At 37.0% G+C, this 22757-nt stretch overlaps 1 protein-coding gene across 2 annotated transcripts in view; it reads left to right on the plus strand.

The window, feature by feature from the left end:
• The window catches only part of LOC116874313 (beta-galactosidase-1-like protein 3), a 41273-nt gene extending 23905 nt beyond the window's left edge, over positions 1 to 17368 (plus strand). The window contains exons 10-20 of one of the 2 annotated variants that reach the window (XR_004383967.1): positions 4786 to 4870; positions 6398 to 6535; positions 7141 to 7221; positions 7874 to 7980; positions 8833 to 8973; positions 9295 to 9366; positions 9916 to 9994; positions 10428 to 10515; positions 10798 to 10913; positions 17025 to 17141; positions 17282 to 17368. Coding sequence is in view for 1 of the 2 variants with exons in the window: in XM_032868982.1 (XP_032724873.1) it covers positions 4786 to 4870; positions 6398 to 6535; positions 7141 to 7221; positions 7874 to 7980; positions 8833 to 8973; positions 9295 to 9366; positions 9916 to 9994; positions 10428 to 10515; positions 10798 to 10909; positions 17025 to 17141; positions 17282 to 17347 (1086 nt within the window). In the remaining variant the exon portion in view is untranslated. The remainder of the gene's footprint in view (positions 1 to 4785; positions 4871 to 6397; positions 6536 to 7140; positions 7222 to 7873; positions 7981 to 8832; positions 8974 to 9294; positions 9367 to 9915; positions 9995 to 10427; positions 10516 to 10797; positions 10914 to 17024; positions 17142 to 17281) is intronic. The other variant, XM_032868982.1, reaches the window with a different exon arrangement.
• Positions 17369 to 22757: the final 5389 nt, after the last annotated feature.

The following is a 22757-nucleotide window of genomic DNA, read 5'->3' on the forward strand; positions in this document are numbered from 1 at the left end:
TTCAGGGCTTTGGCAGTCTTTTTTTTTTTTTTTTTAATTTATGCTTTGAAGTTTCAGATGTCCATTGGATTCATAGAAGATGTTGTTTGTGTTTCTATTTCTCATTTTTCATTATGATTTTGAGGATTTCCAAGAGGAGTATGTCGAGTGCACCAATAGCACAGTAACTTTTTAATACCAGAAATCAGTTTCCCCTCTTTAATGCAAATGGTATTTATTTAATAAAAGTTTCCAGTGAAAAATAATAACTACCAAAAAAGAAGAAAATGGAAGCCAGGGAGTATACACTTAATTCAGGAAATACAATATAACATCAAAAATGCTTATTAATATGCATAAAGATATGAACAAGATTATTTATGTGTGAGAGAAGAATAAGATATTAAGGAAAAGGACCAGAGGACCAAAAAGAATCTTTGACATTAAAATCTAATATTAAAAGTTAAATATGAGTTGGAGGTAAAGTTGAGGAAATTTCCTAGAAATAGTACAAGTCAGTAGGATATAAAATATGAGAGAACATAAATGTCTCATAAGATCAATTTAGAAGGCCCAACACCTTACTAATAGTAGTTATCAAAAGAGGACAAAGAACACAGAGAAAAGGAAATGACAAATAACTAATGTAAGAAAACTTCCTTTAACTGAAGGATATGTATCTCTAAATTGAAAATACTCCTCAATGGTCAACACAATAAATGATTAAAAAAAGACCCATATTGTAAAATTAACATTATTCAGAAAGAAAAACCATAGGCTTACTATGTACCAAACAATGAGAATCAGGATTTTTAAGTATTGACATTGGATAATGCAAAGCAATGAAGTATACTTTTAAAATTCTGAGGATAAGTGAGTTTCAACTTAGAATTTTATACTCAGTCTAAATATGAAGAAACTGTATTGCAGAATACAGATATTTAAGGGCTCAGATTACTTATTTTCTATACAGCCTTTTTATGTAAATGTTTGGAGGATGCAGAACTAAGGGATTAAGCCAAGATAGAAGAACACATAGAATCCAGAAAACATCGTATTCAACTCCAGGGATCAGCTGAGAAAAGGCCTTGGAGGACAGGTCTTCAGGCTTACAGTATGACCTTTTTTTTTTTTTTTTTTTTTTTCCCAATTTTCAGTATGATTATTTTTTGATCATGGGAGGATGCTGGAGGACTCCAGGAGTAAAACTGAGAATGCACAATATGAATGCCTGACATATTCCCCAAGAGAAGCCCACCATAATTTTCCATTGTAATGTCCATGGGATATTAACAGCCTCTCCTGCTGTGCAGAAGATGTCAACTTTTTAAAAAAGAACGTGCATTATTCTGGAGCATTGAAAATGTTGGGCTAGACGTGGAATGCAGGTATCAGACTGAAAGCCTATGGTGTCTGACAGTTTAGGTTATCAGTAACATGAATTTTAAAAGAGATGCCTATGTTTTAAGGCAAGAGTTAGTTTAGAAGTTTTGAGAAATGGAATTGCTTTGATATGTTCTCCTCTACTTTTAGGTAATAAGTCGTTTACATTCCAGATGCAATAGGGTGTATTGGTTAGGAGTGTGGAGTCAAGCTAGTCTGGCTGAATTCAAATCCCAGTTCTAGTACTTCCTAGCTGAGTGAACTTGGATGGGTTATCTAACCTTATTTTTTTCATTTGCAAAATAAAGACTCATAATATCTACTTTATAGTTTGTCACACAGAACAAAGTAAGTGAAGTACTTTAAGCAGTACTCGGTACATAGTAAAAGTTTGATCATTAGTTATTTTAATATGATAATAATTGCTTTATATAAATAAAAAGTATAGTCCATAAAGACATAATAACATTTATGAATTGTTATATATCAAAGTATTTATTAGCAAATATATACAAAATAAGAATTTTTAGAAATAAAAAATAAATAAAAAATAATTACAGTGGATCAATACAGATGAGGTAGAATAAAATTTAATTATGGAGAATATAATTTAAATATGGAGAAAATGAATGAAATACCTGATAGATAGTATAACTTAGTAGCTGATAGTTCAGCTTAGACTTAGATTTGAGTTGTAGCTCTGCACTTACCAGCAATGTGACTTTTGAGCCTCAGTTTTTTTTTCTTTTTTCAAATTTTTATTTAAATTCTAGTTAATGTATAATGTAATATTGGTTTCAGGGGTAGAATTAAATGATTCATCACTTACATATAATACCCAGTGCTCATCATAACAAGTGCCCTTCTTAATACCCATCACCTATTTTGCCCATCCCCCACCCACATTCCCTCCATCAGCCCTTAGTTTGTTCTCTAATATTGAGTCTCTTATGATCTGCTTCCCTCTCTCTCTCTTTTTCCCCCTCCCATATATTCATCTGTTTTGTTTCTTAAATTCCATATATGAATGAAATCATATGTTATTTGTCTTTCTCTGACTGACTTATTTTGCTTAGCATAATACACTTTAGCTCAATCCACAATTGTTGCAAATGACAAGGTGCCATTCTTTTCTGTGGCTGGGTAGTATTCCATTGTATATTTATATATATACCACACCTTCTTATCCATCAGTCGTTGGTCATTTGGGCTCTTTCCATAATTTGGCTATTGTTGACCATTCTGCTAGAAATAGCAGGGTGTATGTACCCCTTTGAATCTGGATTTTTTTAATCTTTTGGGTAAATATCTGGTAATGCAATTGCTGGATTATAGGGTAATTCTGTTTTTAACTTTTTGAAGAACCTCCATACTGTTTTCCAGAGTAGCTCTAACAGCTTGCATTCCACTAACAGTATAAGAGGGTTCCCCTTTCTTTGCATCCTTGCTAACATAGGTTGTCTCCTGACTTGTTAATTTCAGCTATTCTAACAGGTGTGGGGTGGTATCTCATTGTGGTTTTGATTTGTATTTCCCTGATAACAAGTGATGTGGAGCATTTTTTCATGTGTCTATTGGCTATCTGGTGTCTTCTTTGGAAAAATGCCTATTCATGTCTTCTGCCCATTTCTTAATTGGATTATTTGTTTTTTGGGGGTGTTGAGTTTGATACATTCTTTATAGATTTTATATACTAACCCTTTATCAGATATTTGAAAATATCTTCTCCCAACCTGTAGGCTGCCTTTTAGTTTTGTTGGTTGTTTCCTTTTCTATGCAGAAGCTTTTTATCTTGATAAAGTCCCAATAGTTCATTTTTGCTTTTGTTTCCCTTGCCTCTGGCAACATGTCTAGTAAGAAGTTGCTATAGCCAAGGTCAAAGAGGTTGCTACCTGTATTCTCTAGGATTTTGATGGTTTCCTGTCTCACATTTAGGTCGTTCATATATTTTGAATTTATTTTTGTATATGGTGTAAGACAGTGGTCCACTTTTATTCTTCTGCATGTCACTGTCCAGTTTTCCCATCACCATCTATTGAAAAGACTGTCTTTTTTCCATTGGATCTTCTTTCCAGCTTTGTCAAAGATTAGTTGACTGTACAGTTGTGGGTTCCATTTCTGGGTTTTCTCTTCTGTTCCATTGATCTATGTGTCTGTTTTTGTGCCAGCACCATACTGCCCTGATGACTACAGCATTGTAATATAGCTTTGAAGTCTGGAATGGTGATGTCTCCTGCTTTACTTTTTCAGGACTGCTTTGGCTCTTCAGGGTCATTTGTAGTTCCATACAAATCTTAGGATTGTTTGTTGTAGCTTTGTGAAAAATGCTGGTCGTATTTTGATAGGGATTTCATTGAATTTATAGATTGTTTTGGGTAGTACAGATTTTTTAAAAATTGTGTTTATTTTTTAATTTTTAATTTTTTATTAACATATAATGTATTATTAGCCTGAGGGGTACAGGTCTGTGAATCATCAGGCTTATATACTTCCCAGCACTCACCATAGCACATACCCTCCCCAGGTAGTATAGATATTTTAACAATGTTTGTTCTTCCATTCCACAAGCACGGAATGTTTTTCCATTTCTTTGTGTCCTTTTCAATTTCTTTCGTATGTGTTCTGTAGTTTTCAGAGTACAGACTGTTACCTCTTTGGTTAGGTTTATTCCTAGGTATCTTACTGTTTTTGGTGCAATTATAAATGGGATTGATTCTTTAATATTTATTTCTGCTGTTTCATGATTGGCAAGTAAAAATGCCACAGATTTCTGTATGTTGATTTTATACCCTGTGACTTTGCTGAATTCATGTATTCTAACAAATTTTTGGTGGAGTCTTTTGGATTTCCTCCATAGAGTATCGTGTCATCTGAAAATAGTGAAAGTTTGACTTCTTACTTGTTGATTTGGATGCCTTTTATTTCTTTTTGTTGTCTGATTGCTGAGGCTAAGTCTTCTAGTACTATATTAAATAGTATGATGAGAGTGAATATCCCTGTCTTATTCCTGACCATGGAGGAAAATCTCTCAGTTTTTCCCCATTGAGGATAATATTAGCTGTGGGCCTTTGGTATATGTGAGCCTCAATATTTGTGAATTGCAGTCAGGTCCTTGTTTATCCAAAGCCAATTTTTTTTAAAACCAGCCTCACATATGACAAGGTTGGAATCATAGATGGTGCTATCCAGGTACAGCAGTGAGGCATACAAAGTTTAAGGAGTATGGAGAATGTTTAGGAGAGGTGGAGAAACCAAAGCTATGGGTGATGGTAAAGGGGTGATGGGAAAGGAGGGAGAATGAAGTGTTGAACTTTGAAAAAGTGAAAAGCATGAGTCCCTTAAATTTTCGTCTGTTGTGCTTAGCTTTTCTGATTTTCTTTTTACATTTTCTCAGACTTGGTATTTGATTTGGTTTGTTTCTAGAGCAATAAGCCCATTATGATCATGGAATTCTGGGTTGGCTGGTTTGACACATGGGGAAGTGAACATTCAGTTGCTAATGCTGAGGGTAAGTGTTTTGCAGTGTTTGACCCCAAGTAGAGGTGGTTCTGAGTCATGGATCATTCATACATTTCTTTGCTAATGAATTAGCTCATTCAGCCCAAACTATTCATTCAACACTTTTGTGTACAAGGACTTGGCTACGCTTGAGGGTGAACTGATGAATAAAAATGACCTGGTCCCTTCCCCCAGGGAGCTTGTTATTTAGTAGCGTTGCCAGATAATTAAGAAGTAAATCAAGGGTTCCACATCTGACAAGAGCTTTGAAGCAAACAGGTGCAGTGACAGAAAAGAGAGGGACAAGCCTGCAGAGGTAAGGCAAGGTGGTCATGGAAAGGGTCTTGGAAAGGCAACATCTCTGAAGAAGGGGATGCATTTGCTAAAAGTCTTAATAATCTCTGGTAAACCGCAGGCCATTGCTATGGCGATGTCAGCTAAGTGGTAGTCATTGTCAGGAAATAACATGCAATGATGGTTGAAAGCATGGGTCCTGCAGCCGAAGAGATCAAGATTTCAGCCTCAGCTCTGCTAGTCTGCATGACTAGCTGCATGATCCAAGGCAGCTTTCCTTGTCTGCTAAACCTCAGTGTTCTCACTGAAAATGGGAATTATCATGTTCCCTACCTCATAGGGTTGTTGTGGGGGTTAAGTGCAGTAAACAACTCGGAACAGTGCCTGGCTGATGTTGACTTAGTAAAAATATTTTGCTGCTAAAGATATTTTGCTGTCGATGTTATGAAAATAAGCTCACTTGTACCAGAAGTAACGTAAACCAATGAAAAATGCCAGTTAACTGAGGAAAGCCTGTTTGGCCTGAAACAAAAGAAAACCCACCCCAACAAACAAGTTTTTTTATTGCTTTCATGTCAGGCACTATGGTGTGTTTCTTACCTGTATTCTTTCATCAGTACTATGAGATAGTAGAAATTAGGACTTTCATTTAACAGATAAAGAAACAGAGGCTCTGAGAGAAATAGAAGTTGTCCAAGTTAATACAAGTAGTAAAGAGCACAGCCAGAATTGAATCCCGTATCTGACTAACTTTTAACCAATTCCCTATAATGGCCAGTGGAAGGTTGATCATACCTCTTAAAGTCATGATGAAAAAATAAGAGTTTCTGTGGCTAAAGATTGGGAACAGCTACTTGTGGACTACTGCAGTGGTTTTATATTACTCTAGAAGGGAGTAATGAGATTATACTAATTATTTGTATAATTTCAGAAAATTTAATGAACATTAGATATTTAAGTGACATTAAGTTTCTTAGGCTATTATTTAATAGATATAAGATGGAGCTAAATTATGTCTATACTCTGAGGAAAACAATTTTTAAAAAGGCTCTTGGTATTGATAAGACTTGGTTTCCTGGAATAGTTTTGGCCAATTCCACCTATTTTCTCCTTAGAATCTTAGTGGAGATTGAAACACAAAACAATTAAGTTGATTCTGGGGTGGGGATGAGAATAAGATTTCACCAAAGACTTCTGTCTTAATTTTTAATTTTCCCTGTGTTCTTGTCTTCCTCCTCTACAGATGTTAAGGAAACTGTGTCCAAATTTATCACATCTGAGATCTCCTTCAATGTATATATGTTCCATGGTGGAACCAACTTTGGTTTCATGAATGGGGCCACATATTTTGGGATACACAAAGCTGTTGTCACTAGCTATGGCAAGTGCTTGCTGGTATGGTCACCTCTCAGCATAAGTGGTACTGGAGTTTTACAGAGAAGGTTCGAAAAGCATCTTCTGAACATCATTGAATTCTTGACTTACAATCTATGTTGAGCATTCAGGATATTCCTGTCTATTTTCCTTTCTTCTGTGATGTTCATAATGCCCCCTGCAGGTTGTCATTGCAGTAGATGGGGGCCTCAGACCTAGAACCCTGCTTCACTCATGATATATATCACCCCTTGACTTGAACCTTCTAAGACACACAGAATACAAATGGTGATTGCTGGTACTGATAGACACACCTGGGCAATCCAGATTGAGGGAAGAAAAGGGTATCCATTATAAAACAGAAGAATGAGTCCAATGTCTCTGCAGCCTCAGATCCCCAGGAAGGATTGTGGGGAGTATTCCCAGAGTGACATAACACACCCTCACCCCTGCCCACACACACACATCCCAGCCTGGGATGGACTGGTCCAGGGCATGGGGAAGATGTATCTTCTCTCTCCCTCTGGTAGCCCTGGCCCATCTCATGCCAGCAGTGCTGAAACAGGGTCTGTTGTGGAAGATTGCCTGGCCAGTGACTCTGGTGTCTTGCAGACTATGATGCTGTCCTGACAGAGGCCGGGGATTACACAGAAAAATATTTCAAGCTTCAAGGACTCCTTAGCTCTGTCTTAGGTACTCCGCAATCACTTTTAATTTGAGGGATGGCTTTCCTCATGAAGTGGAAGGGAGAGGGAAGGGAAGGTTCCCCCATGGGCAAAAGTTTGGAGCCTTAAGGGCAACGGCAACCTTAAGTTCAAATCCCGTTTTTCCCACTTAAAAGATGAGGGGCTTTTCATGAGTGTTTCAAGACCCTGAAGCCTGTTTCCTCACTAAAATATGAAGACAGTGATATCCATCTCCTATAATGACTGTGAAGATTAAATAATTTACTATTTGTAGATCTCTTGGTATGATGGCATGGTACCCTTACATACGATAGCAAAAATAAATACAGTTAATAATCTGCTATGTGCTAGAAAGTGAGCACTGGCATTGCCAGAAGGCGCAAGGTAGATTTCTTGCTCCCTGAGAGCCTTCAGTCCCTATGACCGACATTACCTTATAGAGGTCTATAACTATCAGTTACCATGCACATAAAACTCATTCCAATTTAGTTATTTCCAGTTTCTCATCACTCTTGGAGAATTATACACATATGCTAGGATAGGACCCATTTCTCCTGTTGGCCCTGGGATATGAGAGTTCATGGGTAGGAATGGGGAAATTTGGAGAAAGCAGTAGTTATTTCAGGCCCTTCTTGCCCCATGGCTTATTTTCATTTCAGCAATGCCTCTGCCACCTTTGCCCAAGCTCACTTCCAAGGCTGAGTATCCTTCTGTGAAACCATCCCTTTACTTGCCACTGTGGGATGTTCTACAGTACTTACATGAGGTGAGTACTACCTGGCCCTGAATGGGGGATTGGCTACTGGGGACCTGTGGGAGAGAGCTTTAGGCCACAGAGTAGAGATTCTTTCAAGGACTTTTTATGGGAAGGGTGAAAATAAATCTTTTAGATTTTGTCCAAACTTAGAACTATGGGGTAAGAACCACAAAATTTTTCTCTGGGTAGACTGTAAAGGGGTTTGAACTTGAAGAATGAGTTGGGGTGGGGGAAAGCAGGATATTAGAGGATCCTGTTTCCCAGCTCAGATCAACCATCTGCTAGATGTTCTTAGGTGGGACTGCATAATCCGTATAGGAAACACTGAGAGCCAGGAACCCGTAAAACTGAGTTTCTGACTCTTCTTCACCATCCAATAGGCCAAATCACTGAACTTTTACGTGTCCATTCTCTCCCTTTAAAATTAGACTACCTGTCCTATTTTGAAGAAAAGGTGAAAATTGCTTGAAAAATATTAACTCTTGAATTCATATTAGTCTCACTTCTGCTATTGCTGTTTTAGATAAATACAGTTATTGGCACATAATGTAGATGCTAACTAAATGTTTGCTTTAGTGCATAATTCTTATTCAACTTCAGTTATGTTAAAATACAGTTTATTCACTCCATTAATTCTCATGATTACAGCAATTGTTCCCTCTATGATGCTCCTACTATCCCCTGAGTTTCCTGGTCAGTGGAGATGATGAAAATCATCAAATAGCATGGGTTTAATATTTCTTACCCAAAGAACTGTTGGGGACCATTAGGATGTACAACAAAAAATGACAAGGGCCTAAGGAAGAAGAATCCCAACTTCTCACCACCCTGGCCCCTGTTTCTGCTATGTCTCTCTCTTAGCCAGTTATATCTCATACACCAGTCAACATGGAGAACCTCCCTATAAACAGTGGGAATGGCCAGTCCTATGGATTCGTGCTTTATGAAACTTCCATTTGCTCTGGAGGTTCTCTCCATGCTAGTGTTCATGATACAGCACAGGTAGGTATCAACAGACTATAAATGGAGGTAAGCAGAAACGGACTCTGTTATTGGGGTGGGTAGTCACTGGTCAGCTTTACTATTAGATGGTATTTTCAAGCACCTATTATTTGTGAGGCATTGGGAATATAAAGTCAAGCCAAAGAGATTTGCTTTTGGCTTTGTTACAACTTAAGCCTGTGAAGTCCTCCTGTTCAGCTTGTAGCCATCTGTGATCACCAAGGCTAGTCTCTTCCTTCAAAATGACCTGCTTCCTAAACCAGAGCCTCTCTTCTTTCTTCAGGTGGGCCAGTAAGTCTGATGCTGGCTCTTCTTTTGCAGGTGTTTTTGAATGAGATAAGTATAGGACTTCTGGATGATCATACTAAGACGTTGATTATTCCTAAAATCAGGGTATGTGATTCAAGAGTCTTGGTGCTGCCCTAGACATCTGACTCAAAAGCAAGCGTAGCCTGGTCCTGAGATAGAATACTGCCTTTCTCTGCCACTGCCCTTTGATATTGCTTCTCACTTAGGGTTCCGTCAACAAGTGCTTAGGGCTATAAGCATAACTGCATCTCCCAGGTCCAGGTGTAGCAGAGTTGCAACATACATGCTATGGGGTAAATGGAACTTCCCGTTAGGTCCTGAGTCAATCATTAGCTGCTGCTTGGGTCTCTGATCAAAAGCACACAGCTGAGCCTCTCTGCCTTTCTTAAGGCAGATCAGCAGATGAAGGGGAAGATTGAGTTTGGAACAGGAACACAAAGGGTCCTCATGAGAGAGAAGGACTGCTGTGCTCTGGAGACCCCTTTTCTCCCATTTGCTTGTCTTTTTATTTGAGACTCAGAGAAAAGAATGCGTTGGAGAGTAAAAACTCTGCGAGGACATGTAGTCTCTGTAAAATGGTCTATCCCAAGCAGGAATGCCAACTTCCTTCTTATTTTTTCTTTTTCTTTTTAGGAATGTCAACTTCTAAGGATCCTGGTAGAAAATCGAGGACGAGTCAATTTTTCGTGGAAAATTCAAGATCAGCGGAAAGGTGGGAAACAGGCTGTAAGCTCTCTTTGTAGTTACTTGGATTCTCAGATTGGGACGATGTTGCTGTTGGGAGGAGAAAATGAGTCCCTTGAGCAGTGGGATGACTAGGTCCCTGGACCAAAGGCTCCCTCTCCATTGTCCTGCCTTCTCCAGTTCTCCTGGGTGGAAAAGCAGAACGGTTAGATAGGGCTCTGGCCTGTTGTAGAGCTGGACCCAGTCTGCCATTGGGAATTTCAGAGAAAGTACTGATACTAAGTGGGAAACTTTCTTCATAATATGGAACCATGTAACAGGAAATTTTCGGTAATAGCAGGTTAGGCAAGTCTTTGCCCTCCTGGCTGATTCTTTGTCACAGGCATATACAGTCTGAATTTCTTTATCCCAGACACCGGAGAATGTCCAATCCCTGTATTTTTTCTTACTCTCACCTGCAGGACTAACTGAATCAGTTACTATCAATAAGGTTCCCCTGAATGGTTTTGCTATCTATTCTCTGGAAATGACAATGAGCTTCTTTGAAAGGTATGTTCCTCCTTATGCCTAAACCTTTGGAGGGATCAAGGGGCTTATAGATGTCGAACTCTTTGCAGATGAAGAGCTAAAATCCTGACAACTGATTTACCCAGGATTATAGAGTGCTTTGGGGTCAGGACTAGAACCCTAGAACAAGTCTCCTGACTCTTGATTTTAATGCTTCTAGTCTAATACATCTCCTAGTACCTGGGTGGGGAAATCTAGGGTCAGTGTTTGCACTAGAGTGGGGAAGGGTCTTTTCTCTTCTTCAAGGCTCTGCTCTTCCTCCAGACTCCGCTCTGCCACCTGGAAGCGTGTCCCAAAGAACTATTTGGGCCCTGCCTTCTACCTTGGTACCTTGAAGGTTGACTCTTCACCCAAGGACACCTTCCTTAGTCTACTGGTAGGTGAGCTGCCCTCATTTGTTTTGGTGTCCCAACCACCTCTTCTTGTCAAAAGAGTATTAAAACAAAGCTGTAGTATTCCTGGCGGGAATGCCTCCCCATTTTCCTTGTTTTTCTGTTCTTCACTTCTAACAAGACTTCCAACATTTCTCAAACTTCCTAATTATCATTATTTAAAAAATAATAAATCAAAACACAACAGAAAACCTGAAATAATAAGATGGAGAGAGCAAATGATGGAATTTCTCCTTTCAACCCACCTTCCATTCCAATTACTTTCTACTTTTCAGAACTAAACACTACCTGTGTCACTGGACCAAAGTGGGCTGCTCTTCAGTGAGTTATAGACAGACTATACCAAATGAAGTTGCATCACAAGTCATTTATTTATGCAAATAAGGAGATTGTGGGGAATAATTTCCAAAGTCCTGTCTCCCTGAAGATGGGAAAGCAGACTCTTTTATTAGGGTTTGGGATGAATATTCAGAAGGGGATTTTAACACCATGAGGCTGAGGGCACTTCTGGCACTTTCTGGTTCATCTGCACAGGTGTGGCCCTCAAATGTTTCTTTTTCTATTCTAGCAGTCTGTTAGTTTCTTTCTAAAAGATAAAATTGACAGCTCAACAGAAGCCTCTAGGAATTAGTTCCTAAAAGATAACATTGACAGGCAGAAGCTTCTACTAGAAATTTCCTGAATTTAGGGGTTAGGCTGTCAGTTTGTGGTTAGGCTAAAAGTTTGTGGGATTTCATATATAACTTTGCCTAAACATACACACAATTACTTTTTACACTAATGGGTTCACTCCCTAAATTATATTCTGCAACTTGCTTTTTGAAAATACTATACCTCCTATAGCTTTTTATGTATAAATGCACATAATAAATGCACAGTTCAATAAATTATCACAAAGTGAACACCATGTACTTCTTTTGAGATAAAAAAAGTAAAATATTGTCAGCACCCTTCCCAATCACTATCTCTCCTTGTCCCTTAAAGTGAACCATTATCTAGGGGTGTCTGGGTGTCTCAGTTGTCAAGCGTCTGCCTTCATCTCAGGTCACGATCCCAGTGTCCTGGGATTGAGCCCCGTGTTGGGCTCCCTGCTTGGAGGGAGCTTACTTCTCCCTCTCCAGCTGCCCTCTATTTCTCCCTCTCCAGCTCCCCCACCCCCACTTGTGTTTCCTTTCTCACTGTCTTTCTCTGTCAAATAAATAGATAAAATCTTTAAAGAAAACATACTAGGGGCACCTGGGTGGCTCAGTGGGTTAAAGCCTCTGCCTTTAGCTCAGGTCATGATCCCAGGTTCCTGGGATCGAGTCCCACATCGGGCTTTCTGCTCAGTGGGGAGCCTGTTTCCCTGGCTCTCTCTCTGCCTGCCTCTCTGCCTACTTGTGATCTCTATTAAATAAATAAATAAAATCTTAAAAAAAAACAGATTAAAAAAAGGTGAACCATTATCTTGACTTCTAACACTCTAATTCAGTGCTTTCCCTTGTACTTTGTGTAAATTGAATTGCATAGCATGCCTTCTTAATTTGTGTGCCTGGTTTTTTGCTAAGATTCAGCCATTAAGTGATATTGTGGTGATTTATTCATTTTCAGTATTGTATGGGGTTCCATTTCATAAAATACCATACTTTATTTAACCATCCTACTGTTGATAGACATTTGTATTATTTCCAGTGTTTGGCTATTATAAATATTAAGACTTCTTTGATTTTAATGTTTGCTCCTGAGATGTCTTTGTCATGTCTTGGTACCAAATTTTAAGACCCCCATAAATGATTTGGGAAGTAGAGTCTCTGTAAGTCTGATATTACTTCTTACATGTTTGGTAGATTTTACTAGTGGAAACAATTAGGGCCAACATTTTCTTTGTGGGAAAGTTTGTAAGTGTGGATTAAATTCCATCAAGATTGAAGTACTAGTCAGATTTCGTTTCTTTAAAAGTGAGTTTTCATAAAATTTATTTTTCTGGGAATTTTTCCATTTCCTCTGAATTTTCAATGTATTATGTTTAAATTGTTCATTTTTAATATCTAGACCATCTGTAGTAACGTCTTTTTTTGTCTTGGTAAATTTCATCAGAATATTACCAAATTGTTAATCTTTCAAAGAATCAGTGGTTGGCTGTGACTTTTACTATATTGTATAGTTCTTTTCTGTTTCATTTCTGCCATTTTCTTTATTATTATTTTGTTCTTTTGTGAACTCCCGCATTATCTTTGCAAATTTTTTATAGGTCTAAAATTATTTTAAAATAAAAACATATTAAACATTTTAGTATGTTTCTAATACATGTTATGTTAATTGTTCAACATTTTAAAAAAAGATTTTATTTATTTATTTGAGAGAGAGATAAAGCACGAGTGGGGTGGAGGGGCAGAGGAGAAAAAGAAGCAGACTCTACTGATCCGGGAGCCCAACACAGGGCTCAATCCCAGGACCCAGAGATCATGACCTGAGCCAAAGGCTAACTGACTGAGCCACCCAGATGCCCCACAACTTTTAAATACTAATAATTTCCCTTATTACCTAGTCCTATTGTTTTGCATTTTAAAGTTTTTAATTCAAGTATAATTAATATCCAGTGTTACATTAGTTTCTGGTGTACAATATAGTGATTCAGCAATTGTATTCATTTCTTGGTGCTGATCAAGATAAGACTACTCATAATCTCCTTTATCTATTTCATCCATTCCCCCACCCATCTCCCCTCTGGCAATCACTGGTTTGTTCTCTGTATATGAGTCTGTTTATTAACTTGTCTCTTTTTTCATTTGTTTCTTAAATTCCATGTATGAGTGAAATTATATGGTTATTTGTCTTTCTCTGTCTGACTTATTTCACATAGCATTATACCTTCCAGGTCCATCCATATTGTTGCAAATGGCAAGATTTTGTTCTTTTTTCTTTGTGGCTGAGTAATATTCTATTGTCCACACACACACACACACACACACACATACACACATATTCTTTATCCATTCATCTTTCTATAGACACTTGGATGGCTTCCATATTTGCTAATGTAAATAATGCCATAATAAACATAGAGGTACATATATCTTTTTGAATTAATGTTTCTGTTTTCTTTAGTTAAATATCCCATATTAGAATTATTGGATCATATGGTGATCCTATTTTAAATTTTTTGAGGAACCTCCATATTGTTTTCCACAGTAGCTGTGCCAGTTTGTATTCCCACCAACAATGCATAAGGGTTCCATTTTCTCCACATTCTTGCTAACACTTGCTATATCTTATTTATTGATTTACTTATTTGATACTAGCCATTCTGAAGGTGTAAAGTGTTTTGTTCATTCTACTTTTTATCTTAGGAATTATCTTCTTTCTTTTTATAATTTCTTGAGGTGGGTGCTTAGATAACTGACTTTTAGTCTTTATTCTTTTAGGCGATTTTTCATTTAAGTATGAATTCAGTTGTATCCCATAAGTATAAAACATTTATTGAGGTGAAATTTACATTAACATAAAATTAATCATTTTAAAGTGAACAATCCAGAGGCATTTGGTACATTTACAATGAATGCAACTCTTCCTTCTATCTAGTTCCAAACAGTTTTATAACTCTAACAGGAAACCTTGTACTCACTAAGCACTTTCTTCCCCTCCCCTTAACCCCTGACAAACAATAATTTTCTCCCTGTGTCGATGGAATTGCCTATTCTGGATATGTACTCCATAAGTTTTTATATGTTTTATTTTCATCACCACTCAAATCAAATATGTTTTAACTTTCCTCATGATTTTTGCTTTGGTCTCTGCGTTATTGAGAAGTGTACATGTTTCTTGGGCACCTGGGTGGCTCAGTGGGTTAAGACTCTGTCATCGGCTCAGGTCCAGATCTCAGGGTCCTAGGATCAAGCCCGGCATCGGGCTCTCCACTCAGCAAGGAGCCTGCTTCCCCCTCTTTCTCTGCCTGCCTCTCTGCCTACTTGTGATATCTCTTTCCATCAAATAAATAAATAAAATCTTTTAAAAAAGAAGTGTACATGTTTCTTAATTTCCAAATATTTGGATACTTTATAGTAATTTTTTATTATCAATTTCTTGTTTAACTGTACTGTGGTCTGAGAATTTTAAAATACAACACTTGTTTAGTCCAATATAGGGTCAAAGTTATAAAGATTATTGTGTATACTTGAAAGAATAGGTATATTCTGCATGGATTAGATCAATGTTCTATATATGTCAATTAGTTCAACTTTGTTAATTACCTTATTTTAAATGTTTTATGTCTTTATTGATTCTTGTTTGCTTTATCTATTAGCTATTGAAACATTGTTTGAAAATTTTCCATTATGGTTATGAATTTTATTTCACCTGTTATTTCATCAATTTTGCTTAGATATTCTGAATCTATAGTTTTAGCTTTTATATATATATCATTCTCACTTAGATTAAGAATTTTATTATAGAGAGCTGTTCCTTTTTATCTCTAGTAGTGCTTCTTGCCTAAATGTCAAATTTTTCTGATATTAGTGGTGCCTGGGTGGTTCAGTCATTAAGCAGCTGTCTTCAGCTCAGGTCATGATCCCAGTGTCCTGGGATTAGAGCCCTTAGGCTTCCTTGCTCAGCAGGAGGCCTGCTTCTCCCTCTTCTACTCCCCCTGCTTGTGTTCCCTTTCTCGCTGTCTCTCTGTCAAATAAATAAAATCTTTAAAATTTTTTTTCTGATATTAATGAAGCTGTAGTAACTTCTTTTTGCTTAAGGTTTATCTGTTTTATCTTTTTCTGTTATTCTTTTATTTTTATAATTCCTTTATATTTTAAATGGTTTTCTTATGAGTATCATATAACTGCTTTATTTAATGTCTAGCAATCTTTGTTTTTACCTGGAGCATTTCAGAGCCTCCAGTTTTATAGGTTGGAACCATTTTGTTATATCTCCTTTTGTTTCTTCATGTCTTGTGTGTTTCTCACTCTTCTTTACTTAAGCTTAATTTTGGAAACTTTCTTTCCTATTATTCAGTTTACTGAGTCTATATTTAGCTATATTCTCTATTTAGCTTTATCGAATCTGCTATTCAAAATATCTGTTAAATTCTTAATTCTGATTATTACATTTTTTAATTTTAGAATTTTCATTCTATAACTTTAGACTTTTTTTAATAGTTTCCACTTCTCTGTCAAAATTCTAGCTTTTATCTTTCATCCCTATGAGCAAACTAATTTAATAAGTCTTTTAAAGCCTGGTACTTATAAATCCATTATCTGCATCACCTGTGCATCTATTTTTATTGTCTATTGTTCCGTGTAGTATTTTTTATTATATTGTCTTCCCTAACTCCATCTGCTTGATTTTTTTGAGCTCCAGAAATTACATATGAAAACTGCTAGAAATAACTTAAAGCCTAAGATGCTATCAGGAATTTACATCCACCTCTGGAGTTGATTAAGTGCATTAGTAATTACCTTAGTACAATTATGAGGACAGAAATGATTTGAATCAAGGCTTTCATACAATGGCCAGACTATTTCTAGTTCACTCTTCTCCTTGGGTTTAGGCAGGCGCTCAGGATCATGACCCAGAGTGTAAATTATTTAATAAGGTTCCTTGGTATCCAGTTTTTGTTCCCTAAACTTGTGAGGCTATAGACGTTTCTGCTAAGCTTCTCAGCCACCTCTTCCTGAATAAGCAGATGCTGCTATTGGAAAAACTGTCTCAGTGTCTTCTTGTCTCTCAGTTTTCTTTGCCGAGATCTTGGTCCTGTCACTCATCATGGTATTGTGAGCAGGTTTTTAAAAATGTATAACTTTTATAACTTCTTAGCTTTAGCATTCATCTTTATTATCTAATACTTATCTCTGGAAACAGAACAACTCCTTTTTTAAAAAAACCATACCACTATATATCATGGGTCAGGAACAATAGTAGCATTAGCATTAAAGGTTTGATTCATGTTTTTTCTCTGTCACCCCTAGATCAGCTACATCTCAGTAGAGTTTCTCGAACATACCATTCTAAACTCACTGCCACTTCCATCGCCACAAAGCATTGAGTCTTGCTCTCACTCCCAAAGGTGCCTTAGGTTTTACCTTGCCAGTGTGAATCTGTTCCTATGTCTCAAGACTCTATTCCTTCCAGACCTGGAATTCTGGATTTGCATTCATCAATGGACGTAACCTTGGGCGATATTCAATTATTGGACCTCAGAAAACACTTTACCTTCCTGGTGTTTGGCTTCATCCAGAAGACAATGAGGTGAGTCACCCCTACCCCTGCTTTTATGTTTCATGAATGTTGAGATCTGCCTTCATGCCCAGAATACAGTTCAGTGTCTTTCTCATTCTGTACTGAATAGGCTTACCCTTTCTTACTGTTAGCCTTTCTTTTCTCCCTAGATCATCCTGTTTGAGAAAAGGAAGAGTGGGTCATACATCCGAACTACAAATGAACCCATCCTGTAAGACTGTTATAATACATTTCTAGGATTGTTACAGGTCACCTACAAGCATTTTTTTTTTTAAGTAGGAAGATTTATGTCGAGAATATCAGTGTTGCTGACAATAGCAAAAATGTAAAAATAAGCTAAAAAATAAAAGAGGAAATTGTTATGAATATTATAGTATATCCATGTGATGCCAATTTTTAGGCTTTAAAAAGTCTTCAAAATCTTTAATGACTGATTTACCTAGTTAAATGCCTAATCCTTAGCATATTCTTATTCTCTAATCAAATGTGCCTTTAGGAAGATATGAATAAAATAATACTAGATTTTATTTCTGACTCATTTGGAAGGAAGAAAAGAGTCTCTGGCTTAAGAGAGAGTAAGGATTAGTGTTCTCTCTATGCCAAAGAAATACTGTATATGCTGAATGGCAAATTCCTGATGTGTGTGTGTGAAAGAGAGAGAGTGTGTGTGTGTATGTGTGTTGTAGGAGGGGGGGAATACAAGGTGCCATGAACAATGTTTTCAGGCATTTTCCTACAGCCTGTGTGTCTCCAAGGTGACCTCGGAGAAGGTATAGCAATTTGGTTGCTTGATTCTGACAGGTATGACAGCAAAGCCTGCCATGGAGCATTCTGTGTCTTATTTTTCTCAGCTATCTGGATATAGGCAAGTTTCTTACTGATAGTGGACAAATATTAGTCAAATGAATCTCCTCAAATGACACCTTTGGAAATGAATCACATTTTTATAATCAAATTATAGCACTTGACCTAAATTTGAACCATTGCACTACAACAAAATCTTATTACCTAGGCACCTAGATATGGTGCTTCAACAAATTTAGAGCTTCAACAAATTTAGCAAATAATCTGGTGTCGAAAGGGAAGAAGGAACCTTCCCGGGTGGGATGAGAACTAAGGAGTCAGATGATCTTTTCTCCCACTAGTCTGAATGTCTGGCTCACTGAAGGAGAATTTTATCATGCACCCACAAAATTTCTACATAAAACTTTATTCTCTGAGGCTGTAGACTCAAACCCATAAAATCTAAGGTTAATCTATAGACCAAGGGAAAAAACAAATAATAATCCTGAAAATCATATGTATGTATTATATTTCAGGTAATGTATATGTTATTTTTAATCTTAGCAACCATGAAGCTTTTCCACTTTGTAGATGGAGAAACCAAGGTTCAAGAGATGTTTGAATACATGTATCTCTGATTTATACCTCTTCTTCTATTATTATACCTCAGCTCCATACCTATGTCATTTTTTATGAATGTGGATATGAATGCAACAGTACTATCCAGAAGATATAGTGTTTTCAGTGTGCTTAGAGAAAAGGGCTCACAGCTTAAAACTCTTTACCTAGCAACATGGTCCTTCAAGAGAAACAAAGCAAAAGAAAACAAAATACAGACCTTACAGACAAACAAGGGCCAAAAGATTTTATATCATCAAAAGATCCATTGCTATATAGTTTTTTTTTTAATTTTATTTTTTATAAACATATATTTTTTTTCCCCAGGGGTACAGGTCTGTGAATCGCCAGGTTTACACACTTCATAGCACTCACCATAGCACATACCCTCCCCAATGTCCATAACCCCACCCCCCCTCTCCCAACCCCCCTCCCCCCAGCAACCCTCAGTTTGTTTTGTGAGATTAAGAGTCACTTATGGTTTATCTCCCTCCCTATCCCATCTTGCTTCATTTACTCTTCTCCTACCCCCTTAACCCCCCATATTGCATCTCCTCTCCCTCATATCAGGGAGATCATATGATAGTTGTCTTTCTCTGATTGACTTATTTTGCTAAGCATGATACCCTCTAGTTCCATCCACGTCGTCGCAAATGGCAAGATTTCATTTCTTTTGATGGCTCCATGTGCTAAAGGGAATTCTGAGGCAGCCTTTCTTTACTGGGGTTCCATTCCACCTTACGGGAAATATTTTCAGTGATTAGTTCCTTATTGTAATTTATAGAAGCATACCAAGAAAGCTAATTCATTACAGACCATGGATGCTTAGGGCATTACATCTTAAGTCTCTCAGTAAACCTCAGTGGAGAAAAGATATCCTAAAGAACATATGTCAGCAGAAAGAAAATGACCCCAGTGGTAAGATCTGAGATTCAAGAAAAAATGTGAAACAAAGGAAGGATATTGACAAATATGCAAATACAGGTCAACAAACATTAATTCAATAAAAAATATACTAATGTCTACTTTGAGGGCAAAATCTGTATAAAATTCTAAGACTAGGAGAAAATATCTATGGTGGAAGGGCTGTGATAGCAAAAACAAGGGAGATCTAAGCTTTTCGTAATGCTAAGATATTAACTTTGAATTTGTTGAATATGTATGTTAAATTTAGCTTAACTGTTTAATGTACATAATGCTTCTAACTTTCAAAAAAAAAAAAAAACCTGAAGGGGGCAAATAGAATGAGGAAAAAAAAGGCAACTAAAAAACTTAACCAATAAAAGGTAAAAGGGAGTAGACAATAATGTAAAAAATAAGTACAAGTAGGAAACACATACTAAGTTAGTAGAAATAAATACAAATATATTAACAACCATAGTAAATTTTGTAAATGTAGTAAACCCTCCAAAGGTAAAAGTTGTCAGACACAAAAAAATGAAATATATAAGTTTTACAAGAAATACACCTTTAACATAGTATACAACATGATAGAAAGTTAAGATAAAAAATCATACCACAGGGGCGCCTGGGTGTCTCAGTGGGTTAAGCCTCTGCCTTGGCTCAGGTCATGATCTCAGGGTCCTGGGATCGAGTCCCACATCGGGCTCTCTGCTCAGCGGGGAGCCTGCTTCCTCCTCTCTCTCTCTCTCTGCCTGCCTCTCTGCCTACTTGTGATCTCTGTCTGTCAAATGGATAAATAAAATCTTAAAAAAAAAAAAACCATCATACCACACAGGACGCCAGGGTGGCACAGTCAGTTAAGCATCTGCCTTCAGCTCAGGTCATGATCCCAGGATCCTGGGATCGAGTGTCCCATCAGGCTCTCTGCTCAGCAGGGAGTCTGCTTCTCCCTCCATCTGCCAACCCCCCTGCTTGTGCATGCTCTCTCTTAGCTTGCTCTTGCTCTTGCTCGCTCTCTGGCAAGTAAATAATAAAATCATTTTAAAAAATACCATGCATGAATTAGCAGAAAGAAAAATTATAATTATCCTATTAACAACTCATCAAAAAGAATAAAATACCAAGGATAAATTTAACTAAGGAAGTTAAATACCTATACTTTGAAAATTCTGAGATATTGATGAAAGAAATGGAAGACAACACAAATAAATGGAAAAATATACCATGCTCATGAATTGGAAGAACTAATATTATCAAATGTCCATACTACCCAAAGCAATATAGAAATTCAGTGTAATCCCTATCAAATACCAATAGCATTTTTCACAGAGCTAGAACAAAGAATCCTAAAATTTGTATGGAACCACAAAAGACCCCAACTAGCTGAAAGAAGAACAAAGAGATATTACAATTCAAGATTTCTAACTATATAACAAAGCTGTAGTAATCTAGTATGGAACTGTCACAAAAATATACACATAGATCAATAGAACAAAATAGCCCAGAGATAAACTCACACCTATACGGTCAATTAGTTTACAACTAAGGTAACAAGAATAAAACAGTCTCTTTAATAAATGGTGCTGGAAAAATTGGACAACTACATGCAAAATATTGAAACTGGACCACTTTCTTACACCACATACCAAAGTAAACTTGAAATGGATTAACTATCTAAATGTCAGACCTGAAATCATGAAACACCAAAAAGAAAACATAGATTGTATACTCTTGAAAATCAGCCTTAGCATTATTTTTCTAGATGTCTCCCCAGGTGGGGGAAATAAAAGAAAACATAAACAACTGGGACTATACCAAATTAAAAACTTTTGCATAACAGAGGAAACCACCAAAAAATAAAAAGGCAACCTACTGAATGGGAAAAGGTATTTGCAAATGATACAGTCGATAAAGAGTTAATTTCCAAATATAAAAAGAACTCCTACAACCTAACACCAAAAAAACAAATGATCTGATTTAAAATAAAACCATGAATAGACATTTTTCTGAAGAAGACATACAGATGGCCAACAGACAGATGAAAAGATGCTCAGTGTCACTAATCACAAGGGAAATGCAAATCAAAACCACAATGAGATATCACTTTACATCAGTGAGATTGGCTAGTATGAAAAAAAGTAAGAAATAACAAGTGTCAGTGAGGATGTGGAGAAAAATGAGCCTTTATGCATTATTGGTGGGAAGGTAAATTTCTTGCAGCCACTATGGAAATGCTTTAAAAATGTAAAATAGAGGGGCTCCTGGGTGGCTCAGTGGGTTAAAGCCTCTGCCTTTGGCTCAGGTCATGATCCCAGGGTTCTGGGATTGAGCCCCGCATCTGGCTCTCTGCTCGGCAGGGAGCCTGCTTCCCTTCCTCTCTCTTCCTGCCTCTCTGCCTACTTGTGATCTCTGTCAGATAAATAAATAAAATCTTCAAAAAAATGTAAAATAGAAATACCATATGATCCAGTAGTTTCACTACTTGGTACTTACATGAAGAATCAAAAATACTAATTCAAAAAAACGTGCACCTTTAAGATGTATTTCTTTATTTTAGAGAGAGAGAGGAAGAGAGAGTGCATGTAGGGGGAGGGAAAAGGAAGAGGCAGAGAGGGAATGTTAAGCAGACTCTCTCCACTGAATGAGGAGCCCTATGCAGGGCTTGATCTCATAACCCCGAGATCATGACCTGAGCTGAAACCAAGAGTCTGATGAGCCACCCAGGTGCCCCTATCTTCTTTATTTTCCAAAGACCATCTATTTACATACATTTGTTGGCTCAGAGAAGAGAGGATATTCTTCTTTAGAACTTGTAACGCTAATGTACTCTCTTAATATTGTTACTGGCTATTAATGTACTTCTCTATGTGCTTAAGTATTTGAAAGTTCTTAATAATTCTGTACATTATGGTAATGTTTCCATAATAATCATTAATTATTACTTTATTTTGCTTAAACTTATCATTAAAATTTCAATGTTTTACTTCATGTCACATCTCAAATGTATACCTACATTTGAAAGTTAATAATCAGATATTAACAACAAATTCAAATGATGAGTCCATTTCTCATTTCTGACAATGTTGTACTGTCTGTATTTGAAATTAACCTAAGTGATCATTCTATCACAGAGAATGCAGTGAGACCTTAAACGATCCTACGTATGCTGACGTATGGTGACTTGGTCACCAGCCGCTAGCCACTTCACCTACTCAAGGACATTGCTCCAGAGATTCTGTAAGGGCTCTGCTGCTTCACAGTTTTCATCTCTTCTGGTCATGATCACTGTCAACGTACAAGTACGTGGTAGTTTCTATCCAA

Source organism: Lontra canadensis, unplaced genomic scaffold (genome assembly GCF_010015895.1).
Source record: "Lontra canadensis isolate GAN:19392208 unplaced genomic scaffold, GSC_riverotter_1.0 scaffold36, whole genome shotgun sequence".
Lineage (NCBI taxonomy): Eukaryota > Metazoa > Chordata > Mammalia > Carnivora > Mustelidae > Lontra > Lontra canadensis.